Source organism: Mus pahari, chromosome 6 (assembly GCF_900095145.1).
Source record: "Mus pahari chromosome 6, PAHARI_EIJ_v1.1, whole genome shotgun sequence".
Lineage (NCBI taxonomy): Eukaryota > Metazoa > Chordata > Mammalia > Rodentia > Muridae > Mus > Mus pahari.
In genome coordinates, this window is record NC_034595.1 from 100,076,967 (window position 1) to 100,091,752 (window position 14,786).

At 49.5% G+C, this 14,786-nt stretch overlaps 1 protein-coding gene across 1 annotated transcript in view; it reads left to right on the forward strand.

The window, feature by feature from the left end:
* The window catches only part of Dffa (DNA fragmentation factor subunit alpha), an 11,489-nt gene extending 2,024 nt beyond the window's left edge, over positions 1-9,465 (forward strand). Inside the window, exons 2-6 of the mRNA XM_021200786.2 lie at positions 299-460; positions 1,621-1,763; positions 7,175-7,364; positions 7,557-7,708; positions 9,022-9,465. Coding sequence (XP_021056445.1) covers positions 299-460; positions 1,621-1,763; positions 7,175-7,364; positions 7,557-7,708; positions 9,022-9,234 — 860 coding nt within the window. The 3' untranslated portion in view covers positions 9,235-9,465. The remainder of the gene's footprint in view (positions 1-298; positions 461-1,620; positions 1,764-7,174; positions 7,365-7,556; positions 7,709-9,021) is intronic.
* The last annotated feature ends 5,321 nt before the right edge of the window (positions 9,466-14,786 follow it).

Here is a 14,786-nt window from a genome sequence, read left to right on the forward strand (position 1 = left end):
GCTCTTACCCACTGAGCCATCTCACCAGCCCTACATAAAGAAATCTTAAAAAAAGTGTGCCACTTACAGCGGGATTTTGAGTAAATTCCTTAATCTCTCAGAGCTTGGGTTCATTGTCTGTAAATTGGGAATAATGATAGTAACTCCTTTATAGCATCAGTTTTTTACCGGAAGCGCAGTTAGAATGGGACCAGGTATGTAATAAACGTCACATAGGTGGGGCACACCAGCGAGTTCTAAGACAGATACCATTTCCTTATGGATGTTTGTCACCTAACAAATATTTTCTTCTTCTCAGCCTGTGAACTCCTAGCCATTGATAAGTCCCTGACGCCGATCACCCTGGTCCTGGCCGAGGACGGAACAATAGTGGACGATGATGACTACTTCCTCTGCCTCCCTTCCAATACGAAGTTGGTGGCATTGACCTGCAATGAGAAGTGGATATATAATGATTCTGGTAAGAAATGCAGGCTGCGTTGCCAAGAACCGTCCTGGCTCACTGGCCTACGCAGGCCAGTGGTTGATGTTTGTCTGGCCGTCTAAGTACTTACACAGCAAAGGTTACCTGAGCATCTCTGCGTGCCAGGCAGGGTGCTAAGGCCTGGGGAAGAAGAGGAACAAGACACCCCACCCAGACCCATAGCAACCGACACCCATCGTGTCAGTGAAACCGGGGGTGTGAGTCCTGCCTTGGCCACTTCTAGCCAGGGGACTGGGCAAACTACACAGCCTTCTGGATCCTTATTGAAATAACAATTACAGTATCTGCCCCAACTGTGATGACCAAGAATGTCTCCAGACATTGTCCAAGGCATCGTATTAGTGACTGATCTTACCTGGCACACAGGAAGGGCTTTGCAGAGGTCACTGCTGTCACCAGCAGCACTTGTTACCAGCAGCACTGCAGATTCAGAGGTGGTTAGCACTTGTCCCAGAGCTAGAGAAACATCTTCTCAAAGACCACTGCTACTGAATCAAGGCAATCAGCCTTCCACCGATGATTTATCAACCACCTGCCCCAATTCCAGAAAGGATCAGTCTCTACCCCTCCCCCACCCCTGGGAGGCGTGCCGGTGAGAGTGAATATTTACAAACACAAAACCAGAACACAGCCAAGCATGGGGCAGACACCTGTGATCCCAGCGCTTAGGAAGTCCTGGGCTAGCCTCAACTACATAGTGAATTCAAGTCTAGTATGTGCTGTGTGCTACGTGAAACCCGGACTCCTCTTCCTCATCCCTCTCTTTGACACCCCTCCCCCCCCCCCCAGAGATTATCAAAAGACGGGTGTGGGACCCTCAGCCATGCATTACTTTAGGGTTAAGTGGCTGCTGCTTCCTTTTTGGCCTTTTGAGACAAGGTCTTACTCTGTAGATCAGGCTAGCCTCTAACTTGCTACAATCCTCCTGCCTCGGCTATCGCAATTAGTGTGAATAATACAGTGCAGTTTCAAACAGAAATAAATTGAAGACAGAAGAGGGGATTGAGGCCCGAGGTGGGGGTTAGCTTTCCTGTAAATCCCTGAGAAAAGGTCCCCCCCTACTCTCCCCCACTTCTGTCACCATCCCGAGTGGGGCCCTTGAGTGACTGACCTGATCAGCGTTGTTTCTGTATCAGATGGAGGGACAGCTTGGGTTTCCCAAGAGTCCTTTGAGGTGGATCAGACGGACAGCGGGGCAGGGGTGAAGTGGAAGAATGTGGCCAGGCAGCTGAAAGAAGATCTGTCCAGCATCATCCTGCTGTCAGAAGAGGACCTCCAAGTAAGCCTCTCCACAGCCCGCAACACTCACCGGCCCCTACTGGCCCAGAACTGTATGTTCTATGCCCCCATCACCCCTGCCATAGGAATTCTGCTATCTTACTGTCTGTTCATTTCTCTCTCTTTCTTTCTTTCTTTCTTTCTTTCTTTCTTTCTTTCTTTCTTTCTTTCTCTCTCTCTCTCTCTCTTTCTTTTTTTTTTGTTTTTTGTTTTTTGTTTTTTGTTTGTTTGTTTTTTTGAGACAGGGTTTCTCTGTGTAGCCCTGGCTGTCCTGGAACTCACTCTGTAGACCAGACTGGCCTTAAACTCAAAAAGATCCACCTAATTCTGCCTTGTAAGTGCTGGATCTAAAGGTGTGCACCACTACACAGGGCTAAGATTTACTTTTATTTATATGTGTGTGTGTGTGTGTGTGTGTGTGTGTATCTGTGGGTGTCCACAGATCCCAGAAAGGGCGTTGGATCTTGTAAAAGGTGTCTGTGAGCTGCCCGACGTGGGTGCTGGGAACTGGCCTCCACTTGTTTAAAAAAGCAACAAGCATGGGGCTTGATGGCCAGCCAACCTCACCTAACTAGTGAATTACTTGTGAATTATTAGTGAATTTCTTGTGTCAGGGAGATACAATAAAAGGCGGCTAGCCCTTAGGAACGATAGCTGCAGAGGTCCTCTGGCCTCCACGTGCGTGTGCACACAAAAACACACGCACATGGTGCGGCATCAGTGAGTCTGTCTTTAATTTAATATGCCGTGTGTGGGGGTGGATGGGAGTGATTTGCTTCTCAAGAGCTTGAATGTGGAAGAGGGAGGATGGCTTAGGGACTGAGTTCTCTCCCACCGTCTTGTGGGATCCCAGTGAGCGCAGGTCATCAGGCGTACACAGCAAGTTCACCCTCTGAGCCCTCTCGCCAGCCCAGCCTCAGTGAATCTTGAAAGCACTGTAGAGGTGAAGGAGCCAGGCCACAGACCACGCAATTAGGATCGCGCTACTCAGAAATGTTTACTGACTTTTTTTATTTTTTTATGTCGGTTGTTTTCACTGGGACAAGGTCTAGCTTTGTAACCCTGGCTGGCATAGCTCTTATTATGTACCTCAGGTTGGCCTCAAACTTGCAATAACCTTGCTGCTTCCAGCTGCCAAGTCTGGAAACAGGTGTTCATCAGCACATCTGTCTGTGTGAGTACATTTATACGACTGTGCTAGGATTTGGAATACAATAGAGAGAAAGCACAGACTGAGACAAAAGGATCATCGGTGTGTGGCCAGCCTGGGCTACCTAGTGAAGACCCTCATTCAGAAACGGTAAACAAAAGCATAGACTCGTGAGTGTGTGTGAGTGTGTGTGCCGTGCTCACCTGTGGGTGCACATGTGGAGGTCAGAGGTTCCTATTGGGTATCCTCAACTACTTTCCAGAGATGCTTATCTGTAAAATACATTCAGAATATGGTTGCTCAATTAAAGGGTGCGTGCATTTCCAACATTGTCGGGTTCCCAAGAGATAACAAACTCCTGGGGAAGTCTGGGCCTGTATTCTGGACAGAAGGAAGGCAAGCACTTTTAATTTTCTCGTCTTTTCTTGTGGGTGTGAATGTGTGAATGTGCATGTGTAAGTATGGGTGCCCACAGAGGCCAAAAGAGAATGTCAGGACCCCTGGAGCTGGAGTAACAGGAGAGTGTAAGCTGTTTGATGTAGATGCTGGGAATCAGACTTGAGTCGTCTGCAGGAGCAATGTACACTCTTAACCTCTGAGCCATCTCTCCAGCCCTTCGTTGTCTTAAGAATGAAAAGGACAGAAGGCACAGTAGTGTACGCCTGTCACCTAGCAGTGCGAGGCTAAGGAGCGAGGCCTTGCCAAGCAGCCAGCCTGGGCTACGTAGTGATTCCAGACCAACCTGAGCTACACTAGGAGACTCTTGATTCCAAAATGTGGGGCCTGGGATGCGACTCACTTAGTACAGAGCTTGCCTAACATGGATCCCCAGCAGGATAAATTGAGCATGTGTGTAGAACTGCATTCTCAGTATTATGGAGTTGAAGGAAGGAGGGCTTGAAGTTCAAGCTCATCCTCAGCTATAAGTCCAGCTGAGTCTCAAAGAAACAGAAAGTGCTTACAAAGCTGGCTGTGTGTGAGGAAAGGAGAAAGGCGACCCTCAAGAGCTCTGGATCTTGAGCTGGGTGTGGTGGCGCATGCCTTTAATCCCAGCACTCGGGAGGCAGAGGCAGGCAGATTTCTGAGTTCGAGGCCAGCCTGGTCTACAGAGTGAGTTCAGGACAGCCAGGGCTCAGCTTGTAGTACAGGCTGGATGACCTGAGTTCAGATCTCCAGGCCGTCTTCTCACTGCCACACGCATAACGGAAATAGATAAATTTTTTAAAGAAACAGGGCCAGCAGCATGGCTTAGTGGGTAAAGGTTTGCCATCAAGCCCAGGGAAGTCACTTCCATCCCCGGAACCCACATGGTGGAGACTCAATTCTCAGAGTCACCTGCCTTCTGCTCCCACACCCTGGCTCCTACATACGCACCCTAGTGTCTTTATGCCCACGCTCACATACACCACAAACACAGTAATAACAATACTAATATTTTTTAATTCTTTAAATTGACTCATTGTGGTGTGTGTGTGTGTGTGTGTGTGTGTGTGTGTGTGTGTGTGTGTGTTTGTTGTGGGGGTGGTGTGTGAGTCTAGGTACTGGTAGAGACCAGAGATGTGGGTCCCCTGAAGCTAGAGTTACTGGAAGTTGTGAGCCGCCCTGCATAAATGTTGGGAACTTGTGGGTTAAAAATGGGGTTTCAGCCGGGCGTGGTGGCGCACGCCTTTAATCCCAGCACTCCGGAGGCAGAGGCAGGAGGATTTCTGAGTTCGAGGCCAGCCTGGTCTACAAAGTGAGTTCCAGGACAGCCAGGACTATACAGAGAAACCCTGTCTCGAAAAAAAACAAAAAAAAAAAAGGGGGTTTTATGGCCGGACAGTGGTGGCACATGCCTGTAATCCCAGAACTTGGGAGGTAGAGGCAGGCAGATTTCTGAGTTTGAGGCCAGCCTGGCCTACAGAGGAGTTCCAGTACAGCCAGGACTGCACAGAGAAACCTTGTAATAAAAAAACAAAAAAACCAAAAAAAAAAAAAAAAAAAAAAATGGGGATCCCTGTCCACTTAGGGCTCATGCCACTGGGCGAGTTTGGGAAGTTTGACTGTGCACCCCATGGCCACTGCCAGGCAGGCGTAGAGCTGTGAGAAGCCACAGGACAAGTTGGGCAATGGTGGCTTACGCCTTTAATCCCAGCACTTGGGAGGCAGAGGCAGAGGCAGAGGCAGGTGGATTTCTGAGTTCGAGGGCAGCCTGGTCTACAGAGTAAGTTTCAGGACAGCCAGGGCTACACAGAGAAACCCTGTCTTGAAAAACCAAAAAATTTTTAAAAAGAGAAGCCACAGGAACCTGCTCCTGGGGGGCGGGGGGGGGGTGTCGCAGTCTGAGGTCCCTGCTGAATTGCTGGAGCCGGGCTCAGAGGTCCCTAGGTCACACAGAGGCCAGGGACAGCAAGTTCTCACACTCAGGCAGATGCCTCAGAAGCACTGAGAACAGAGTGTGGGCCCTCGGGTGGGCTCTAGCCTGGGGCTAAAGGGAAAGGGGCATGGGGGTAGGGGTGGTGGTGGGGAAGCTCCAGCTGGGTCCCTGGGGAGGAGAGTCCTTGTCTTGCTCAGTGGGTGGCTTGGGTTGGCGGAAGCAGTGTCTGGAGTGCAGGGAGGCCTAAGAGGGAAATTAGACACAGTTCGTCGGGAAAGACCTGCTCCATGGCTCCAGCTCAGCGGATCTGGTGAGAAGAGGCAGCCCATGGCTTTAAGGCGTTTATTGTAGAAAGGTAGAGAGAGGGAGAAAAGTAGAGAAGTAGAGGCCGGCCATGGCCACGTGGAGAGATAGGGGAAGGGAAGGCAGAGAGGGGGAGCAAGAGAGAGGCAAGAAAATAAGAGAGTAAGGGGGGGAGGGGCAAGCAGCCCCCTTTGTAGTGGGCCGGGCCTACCTGGCTATTGCCAGGAAACTGGGGTGGGTGGACAGCCTACATGACTGATGGCCACAGAATGTCAGGAGCCTAGTGTCTGGGAACATGGCAAACGGGCCTTCCCTGCTGGGTCTCTGAGGTTTAAACCTAGCTTGACCAGAAAACAGGCCGCCTTTCGTGGTCCCACAGGAACTGAACTCAGGACCTCTGCAAGAGCAGTGCGTACTCTTAACTGCTGAGCCACCCCTCCAGCCCGTGTGTGGTATCACCTTCCCTCTGCCAGCCAGAGAAGGCGAGCACAGGAGCGGAGAATCCACAGCCCTGTTTCCCATCAGGGGATCAGACACAGCTACCGGAAGGGGAAAGCGAGGTCTGGGACGAATGCTGGGGTTTCAGTGTTCTTTCTGGGTACCCAGGTGCTCTGGTGTACACCCGGAGAGGAAGTCAGGAGTGTGTGTGTGTAGGGGGGGGGTGTCCATGGTCCACACTTCCCCTTGGGATGTCTGCACAACAGGCAGGAGGGGGAACGTGGAGCCTGAGATGCGTAGGGTCCAGTCCGGTTGGGAGCAAGTGCTGAGGACTGGAGGAAATGTAGAAGAGAAAAGCCTGCTTCGGGAGCCTTAGGCACAGTTCTTTTAAGTGAAGCCCTTTCCCCTGGCCTTCTTTAATGAAGCCGCTCTGAGATGATCCTTGCTGTCCGTATTGCTTTAGGGTCGGGGCAGGGGCATGTAAATGCATAATATACCTTATTTGGGGTGAATCAGGGATTATATACTCTTGGGGACAGAGCACGAGACTATCCAGGAAGGGAAGGCCATTGGCTGAAGGCTCAGGCTATGTAGACACCTCGTTATCATGAAGAACTCCAGTGCCCATGGTCCTCTCAGTTGGGTGTCATGGTCCCGTGTTGCAGGGCAGGTACAGGAAGCGGCTCCATCCCTGTCGTTCTCACATCTCTGACATTCCAGGGTTTGAGCTCACTCTGCCTCCCCAGGTATTAAACCTGTCTGGTGGCACAGCCCACCTGTCCTGCACCCACATAGCTGAATTTCTAAGGAGGCTTAACTTTGTTTTTAACAAGACACCAGTATATGACCTCCCCAGTTTTCACACTAGAATTTTGGAAACGCCGGGCATGGTGGCGCATGCCTTTAATCCCAGCACTTGGGGGGCAGAGGCAGGTGGATTTCTGAATTCAAGGCCAGCCTGGCCTACAGAGTAGGTTCCAGGACAGCCAGGGCTATACAGAGAAACCTTGTCTCAAAAAAACAAAAATAAAAAATAAAAAATTGGAAACGTGAAACGTTTTTCTCTTAAAGTAACTTGAAAAGATGAACTGGTTCTGAAATGGGTGTGCTGGAGAGCTAGAGACTGCCTTGCGGTTTCTCTGAGCCTTTCTCTTGCTGGTGCCAGGTGCTCATCGACATCCCGTGTGCAGAGCTAGCTCAGGAACTCTGCCAAAGCTGCGCCACTGTCCAGGGGCTGCAGAGCACACTCCAACAGGTGCTTGACCAGAGAGAGGAAGCCCGGCAGTCCAAGCAGCTCCTGGAACTTTACCTCCAGGCCTTGGAGAAAGAGGGCAACATCTTGTCCAACCAGAAAGGTGAGTGAGACGCCCACTGCAGCTACTGGGGAGCAACCCTGAGGTGGGGCCCTGTCTGCGGAGCAGGCCAGTTCCCTGAGGGTGACAGTCCCTAGGAAGGAAGGATGCTTCTCTCACACCCACTGAGGTTGCCTGCTCTGCTGGGCACCGCACTGTCACAGCCTGCTGCCGACTGTCTCGTTTACATTGCAGAGTCCAAAGCTGCCCTCAGTGAAGAGCTGGATGCAGTTGACACAGGCGTCAGCAGAGAGATGGCTCCGGAAGTGCGGCTCAGAAGCCAGATCCTTGCCACACTGAAGGAGAAGCCTGCCCCAGAGCTGAGTTTATCTAGTCAGGACTTGGAGGTGGGCAAGAACTAGGGGCTCAGACTGCAGAGAGTGCCTTCCATGGAAGTGTGTTTAGAGGTGCAGAGGCATGTATGTGGCTTTCTTTGACCTCTACAGGCCGATTCAGCTGCCAATTTGCCTTTTCACACAGCCAGAGCATGCGCAAACATCTTACTTACTGTAGATCCAGCTGGCTTTTCTGAGCGGGGAGGTAGCCCTGGCTGTCCTGGAACTTTCTCTGTAGACCAGGCTGGCCTCGAACTCACAGAGATCTGCCTGCCTCTGCCTCCTAAGTGCTGGGACTAAAGGCGTGCACCCCAACGATCAGCTCCAGGTGACTTTGAAAAGAAAAGGGGTGTACTCCCTCAGGTCACCAAACATTAGTCTCTTGTCCAAATTGATGACCCAGCCGGGGACCTGCGGGCTGAAGCTTCTGCGGTGGCTTCAAGGGATAAAGAGTCAAAGATCCACAAGTGCTCTGAGGACAGTGCAGTCGCACACAAAGGCAAACTCACGGCTGGGGGTGAAGATCAGCACTTGGCCAACATTCACAAGGCCCTGGGTTTGGTCCCCAGCACCATGGGAAATAAAAAAGGCGGGCTTATGGGGCCCACCCTGTGCTGACTGTCTCAAGAGCAGAGAGCTAGCACCTAACAGGGGAGTGGTCTGGGTGGTGGTCTCGCCCTATGTACCAAGTACCTCCTGGTGCTTGGAAGAAGGCAAGGAAATTATATTAACTTGAGCTTATTAGTTCAATTTCCTGTTGTGCTTGGGAGATTTTAAAAAGATGTGTAAATATGTACCATAAAGGGCACATCATAGCCAGGTGGTGGTGGTGCACACCTTTAATCCCAGCACTCAGGAGGCAGAGGCAGGTAGATCTCCGAGTTCGAGGCCAGCCTGGTCTACAGAGTGAGTTCCAGGACAGCCAGGGCTATGCAGAAAACCCCTGTGTCGAAAAAAACAAAAGAAAAACAAAAAAAGAAAAAAGAAAGAAGGGGGTGGGGGAAGGGAAGGGAAAGGAAAGGAAAGGAAAGGAAAGGAAAGGAAAGGAAAGGAAAGGAAAGGAAAGGAAAGGAAAGGAAAGGAAAGGAAAGGAAAGGAAAGNAAGGAAAGGAAAGGAAAGGAAAGGAAAGGAAAGGAAAGGAAAGGAAAGGAAAGGAAAGGAAAGGAAAGGAAAGGAAAGGAAAGGAAAGGAAAGGAAGACAGGCACGTCATAGTGCATTCCAGGCCGGCCTGGGCCGCAGTGCAGGTCCCTGTGTCTAAAAAGAAAGAGCAGCCCAACGAGGGGCGCAGAGCCTTGGTCTCAGTGGTTCTCATTCTTGCTGCAGTCCGTCTCCAAGGAGGACCCCAAAGCCCTGGCTGTCGCTCTGAGCTGGGACATAAGGAAGGCAGAGACAGTCCAGCAGGCCTGCACCACGGAGCTCGCCCTGCGGCTACAGCAAGTGCAGAGCTTGCATTCACTCAGGAATCTTTCGGCAAGGAGGAGCCCACTGCCTGGGGAACCACAGCGCCCCAAAAGAGCCAAACGAGACTCCTCTTAGCCAAACTGGAGAAGATGAGCTTTGCTGTCAGTAAACACCTTTCTGTGGTCGTGTTACCACCCACACTCCCCCCACCCCCTCCAGCCCAGATGTGAGCTCTTCTTCCAGGAAAGCGGTTCATGGCTGTGCATACGCCCCTCTACCTCCTTTTACTGTATTGGGATTTCCATTTTGTTTTCTTATCTGTAGGAGTGTTTTGCCTGCATGTATATCTGTGTACCTCATGTCCATGAAGGCCAGAAGACAGTGTCAGGTCCCCTGGAACTGGAGTTACAGAGAGCTCTCAGCAGCCATGTGGGTGCTGGGAATTGACTCTGGCTGTTCTGGAAGCCTGGCCAGTGCTCCTAACCACTGAGCCATCTGTCCAGCTCCCGGAATGTGTTTAGTGTGTGTCAGGCCTTAGGTTCCAAGTGAAAGTACTGGTCAAGGGCAGTGCAAACCTGTCATAGAGTTTGGACTTGATGTCCTCACTCTACAATTTGAACAATAGAGTTTTAGACATACAAGGCACCCAGCAGTGGTGATTGTGGCCACAAACTTCTCAAGCTAATAAATGCAGTTGCTGATTGCTTAAAGGCACACACTGCATTTGGGGACCCCAGGGACACGGAGTCTAACCCACCGCATCTAATGTCTGACTCAGTGATGTGAAGCTGTTACCACTGTGAAACTCCGTTCCATTTTCTAATATGTTTTGCCAGCAGGGGTTAGAAAGAGTCATTAAGTGAGCCCATGCAATGCGACTCAGGCTGCTCTCTGCGGAGCAGGGCACTTCTAGTTTTTCTCTGCTGTTTCTGCTCAGAGTTCTGCAACTTCTGCAACCTCCAGTGCTGTTAGCTTTCAGGGAAAGGACGCCTACTTACAGGTCATGTGACTTACACAGGCTGGGGGAAGACGGGGCTAGGGGCTATCGAGTCTCCAGACCACTTACTTCTCGTGTGTGCTTGAGTGTGTGTGTGTGTGTGTGGTGTGTGTGTGTCTGTCTGTCTGTCTGTGTCTGTCTGTGTGTGTCCTGTGTCTGTGCATGTTCTGGGTACTGAGGATTGAGCTAGGGCTTCATTCATAGATGCTGTGCACGTGCTCCCTAATGAATCACACCCCAGCCTCACATTGACAAGGAAATGCAGCATTGAGTGTCGGGGTGAAGGTGGGGTACACAGAGCAGATAAACACGATTGACCTGCTTCCTCCTACAGCGGGAAGCAGGTCTGTCGGCAGCTTTTACATCCTATAGTGCCTGACCGCACCAGTTCCAAATATTGGTATCAACAGCTCCTCCCACATCTTCGTGGTACCTCAGTCCTTAAATAAAAGCCATTGCTGATGTTAACGCCAGTAGTCCCCTCCCCCATCCTCGAGGTGCCTTGGAATCCTTAAATAAAAGCCATGGTTGATCATCCAGCTGCCTTTGTTTGTCAGAAACACTAATCCCTTCCAAGTGTAACAGTAAACACAAATCAAAGGGAAATCAAATAGTGTGTATGTTACACTGTATGTGACCAAACAGTATGTGAGCCTTGAGTTTGACACGGCAGGCTGACAGAGTTGTCAGACAGCCCAGCAGCATTGTCCTGGCAAAGAGATTTCCCCAAACAATGACGTTCTGAAGAGACCAGCACCTGTCCTTGGGTTACACCTTAAATGTGTGTGTTCCTAGAAATCCAGGATATATTAAAGCTAAAAATAACTTTAAAATAGTCCTGGCACTTGGGAGGCAGAGCCAGGAGGATCTCTGTGAGTCTGAGGTCACACTTGTTTACACAGTAAACTACAGGTCAGCCAAGGTTACAGAGAGGTACCCTGGCTTGAATAAGAAAAAAAGATTTTTAAATAGAATTAGGTTTCAAACTAAAATAACTGTGAATAGGTGTTTGCTTTGGGGATTATATTATTCTCTTCGCAGTGAACACATACATGTTGCACAGCGCTAATGTGGAGCATAGAGGGCAATTTGTAGGAATTGGTTTTCTTCCCTCCCACGCGTGGGCACTAAGGATGGACTTGGTTATTGAGGCTTGGAGGTAAGCACTTGGCCTGCTGAGTCATCTTGCTGCACACCAGACAGATCTCCATCCCATGGACGAGCAGCATGAGCAGGTCTGGCGAGAAGCCAGGCGCTATGTTACAGTGTACCTGTTACCTCCCTGCTTGAGAGGCTGAGGCAGGAGGATCATTTGTGGCCAGCTTGGGCAAAATCATCTCAAAAAGGAAAGCAGTGCCTCCCGAGTGCCAGGACTATTTTAAAGTTATTTTTAGCTTTAATATATCCTGGATTTCTAGGAACACACACATTTAAGGTGTAACCCAAGGACAGGTGCTGGTCTCTTCAGAACGTCATTGTTTGGGGAAATCTCTTTGCCAGGACAATGCTGCTGGGCTGTCTGACAACTCTGTCAGCCTGCCGTGTCAAACTCAAGAATATGGAACGATTCTGTGTCTTTGACATTTTTAAAGGTTTATTATAAATGTTTAGACTTTTTTTTTTTTTTTTTTTTTTTTTGGTTTTTCGAGACAGGGTTTCTCTGTGTAGCCCTGGCTGTCCTGGAACTTACTCTGTAGACCAGGCTGGCCTCGAACTCATGTTTAGACTTTTTAATGTATATGAGTGGTTGCAGGTATGGCTGTGCACCACATGTGTGCCTGGTGCCCACAGAGATCAGAAGAAGACTGGATTCCCTGGAACTGGAGCTATGGATGATGGTGAGCTACCGTGTAGGTTCTGGGAGTCAAGCCCATGTCCTCTTCAAGAGCAACTAGTGCTCTTAACTGCTGAGACATCTCTCTGGCCCTTCCCCATCTTTCAAAAAAGTGTGTGTGGGATGGGATGGGATGGGATGTGAATTCCAGGGAACAAGTTGAAGTCACCAAGCTTGCTCACTGAGCACCTCGGCTGGCTGGCTCATCTCTCCAGTACTAACGCCACCAACAAGATGGAAGCGATTACATGAAGTGCCATGGGAGACTGGGGACAGTGAGCGGTCCCTTCACATCCCAGGGTCAGGAGGGTGTGAGGCACAAGTGCTGTGTGCACTCCACATTGGAAGAGAAGCTCTGCCGCAGATGGGGTGGGAGCGATGCTAAGGCTTGAGGTCATCCCATGCCATCCACCCTCTCCACACTGCCGGGGCGCCAGGCCTCAAGAAGAGAAGTGAAGTCACTTGCCAGTATGCCCGAAACCAGACGGTGAGTGAGGCCTGCCTGTAGGAAAGAGGAATCTTAACCTAAGCAGGCACTGGTGAACTCTGCATTAACCTTACTCAGCTCTGTCGAGACCAGTCAGAATGTCAGTTCCCATTAGGCAATTGGCTCTGACTCACCAGCCTTTAATTTCTGGGTAAAAGCAAGAGAAAAAAAAATGAGTGGATTTTTCATTTTCCCCCCACTCTGGCCAACACACTACATTTCCAGATGCCAGAACCATGAAGAAACAGACAGCACTGCAGTGTCACCATGACCTGTCTGAAATACTGTATAGAATGAGTATTTTTTTTTTTTTTTTTTTTTTTTCTTGTGTTGTTTTCTTTTTGAGATAGTTCTCCCCATATAGCCCAGGCTGGCCTGGAACTCAGAATCCTCCTGCATCAGCCTCCCAAGCACAGGGATTACAGACCTGCACTGCCGTACCTAGATCAAACTACCCTCTTTAACCTTCTAAGAAGTTTCGGGGCTTAGGGGCTTAGCTTGGTTGACAGAGCGCTTGCCTAGCACGAACCAAGCATCACATAAACCGAGCGTGGTGAAGCGAACCTGCACTTTCAGCGTTCAGGAGATGAAGGCCAGAAGGCTGGAAGCACCGGCTCCTCTTCATGACTACATCGCTCACAGCTAGCCTGGTGACTCTTAGCTACTTCACTATTGCTGCGATAAAGCACCGTGACTAAGGCAGCGAAGAAGAGAGAGTTTAGGGGCTAGAGCTGGAGAGGTGACTCTGCAGTTAAGAACACTGGCTGCTCTTCCAGATTCCCAGAACTCACAAGGTGGCTCACAAGTGTCTAACTCCAGTTCCAGGATGTATGTGTTGCCTCTCCTGGCCTCAGCCACATACACGTTGCACAGACTACACATGCAGGCAAAACACCCACACATAAAATCAATGCAAATAAAGTTTAATTAGATTTACTGTTCAAGATTTAAGTCCATGATGGCAGCGCCTAGGTACAAGACAGGAAGGTCTGAGAGCTTACATTTTGAACCACAACCAGGAAGCACGGAGTCCTCTGAGACATCACCACACATACACACACACCAAATGACATGCTGCTAGTCTCCCAAACATCCGCCAACGGAGAACCAAGTATTCAAATGCCTGAGACTTATAGGTGACTTTTTTGGGTTTTTTGTTGTTGTTGTTGTTGTTTTGTTTTGTTTTGAGACAGGGTTTCTCTGTGTAGCCCTGGCTGTCCTGGAACTCACTCCGTAGACCAGGCTAGCCTCAAACTCAGAAATCTGCCTGCCTCTGCCTCCCAAGTGCTGGGATTAAAGGTGTGCGCCACCACTGCCCGGCTATGGGTGACATATTCAAACCACCACAGTGATACAAAACACTGCTTCAAAAATGGCACAAGTTATAAATAATGGATTACTCACCTGGTCCTTGCTTCTTCCTTCCCCATCTAGACAGAACATGTTTCCGTCTATTAGATAACTAGGTTTCATTCCTGGTTTGTTCACACGGAACCCATCCTTCTATGAAGCTACAGATTAAGATGTGGAATGTGCCTTCAGCAAGCACTGCTTATAGCACATTGAGTGTGTCTGTTAAGTTTACTGGTCCAAGGCTCTAAAGTGTGGCATCCTTTGCTGTTACTCCTGAAATACAAGTCCTGTGGAGGACTTTATGGACTGTTCATACTGAATTCCTCCTCAGCACTTAAACATCTGATGCCAAATACTGGAATTAGAATGGATGAATCAAAGCTGTCCAGATCTCGTTGACACTGGCCATACCTTGACGATATATATACTGGACTACAGAAAGCTATGCCCTAAACTGGATGTGATGGGGCACACACACCTTTAATCCCAGCACTCAGGAGACAGCAGCAGAAGGGTCTCTTCCAGTTTGAGACCAACCTGGTCTACACAGTGAATTCCAAGACAGCCAGGCTATGTAGAGAAAATGGGTCTCAAAAACCAAAAACCAACCAACCAACAAAAGGGTGTTCTCTAAGAAATCATGCCCAGATCCTTAAGTCAGGAAGGCACCTCTTTCCCTTTTACTGTCTTTTCATGTATTTATGTGTGTAGTTTATGTACATGTGGGTCCTGGTGTAGTAGCCCATGTGAGCACACTAGGTCAGAGGTTAATGGGATATCTTTCACTCACCCTTATTTGAGACAGCCTCTCACTGAACCTGACATAGGCCATTTCAGCTACATTAGCTAGTCACTGAACTCCCAGTCTGCCTCCAACCCCCGCGCTGGGTCAGGTCCTCAGGAGTGCACGCACTTTATCCACTTGCCCATTCTCACCAACCTTGAGCATAGTTGTTTTTTTTTTTTTTTTTTTTTTTTTTTGTTTTTTTGGTTTTTTGTTTTTCAAGACAGGGTTT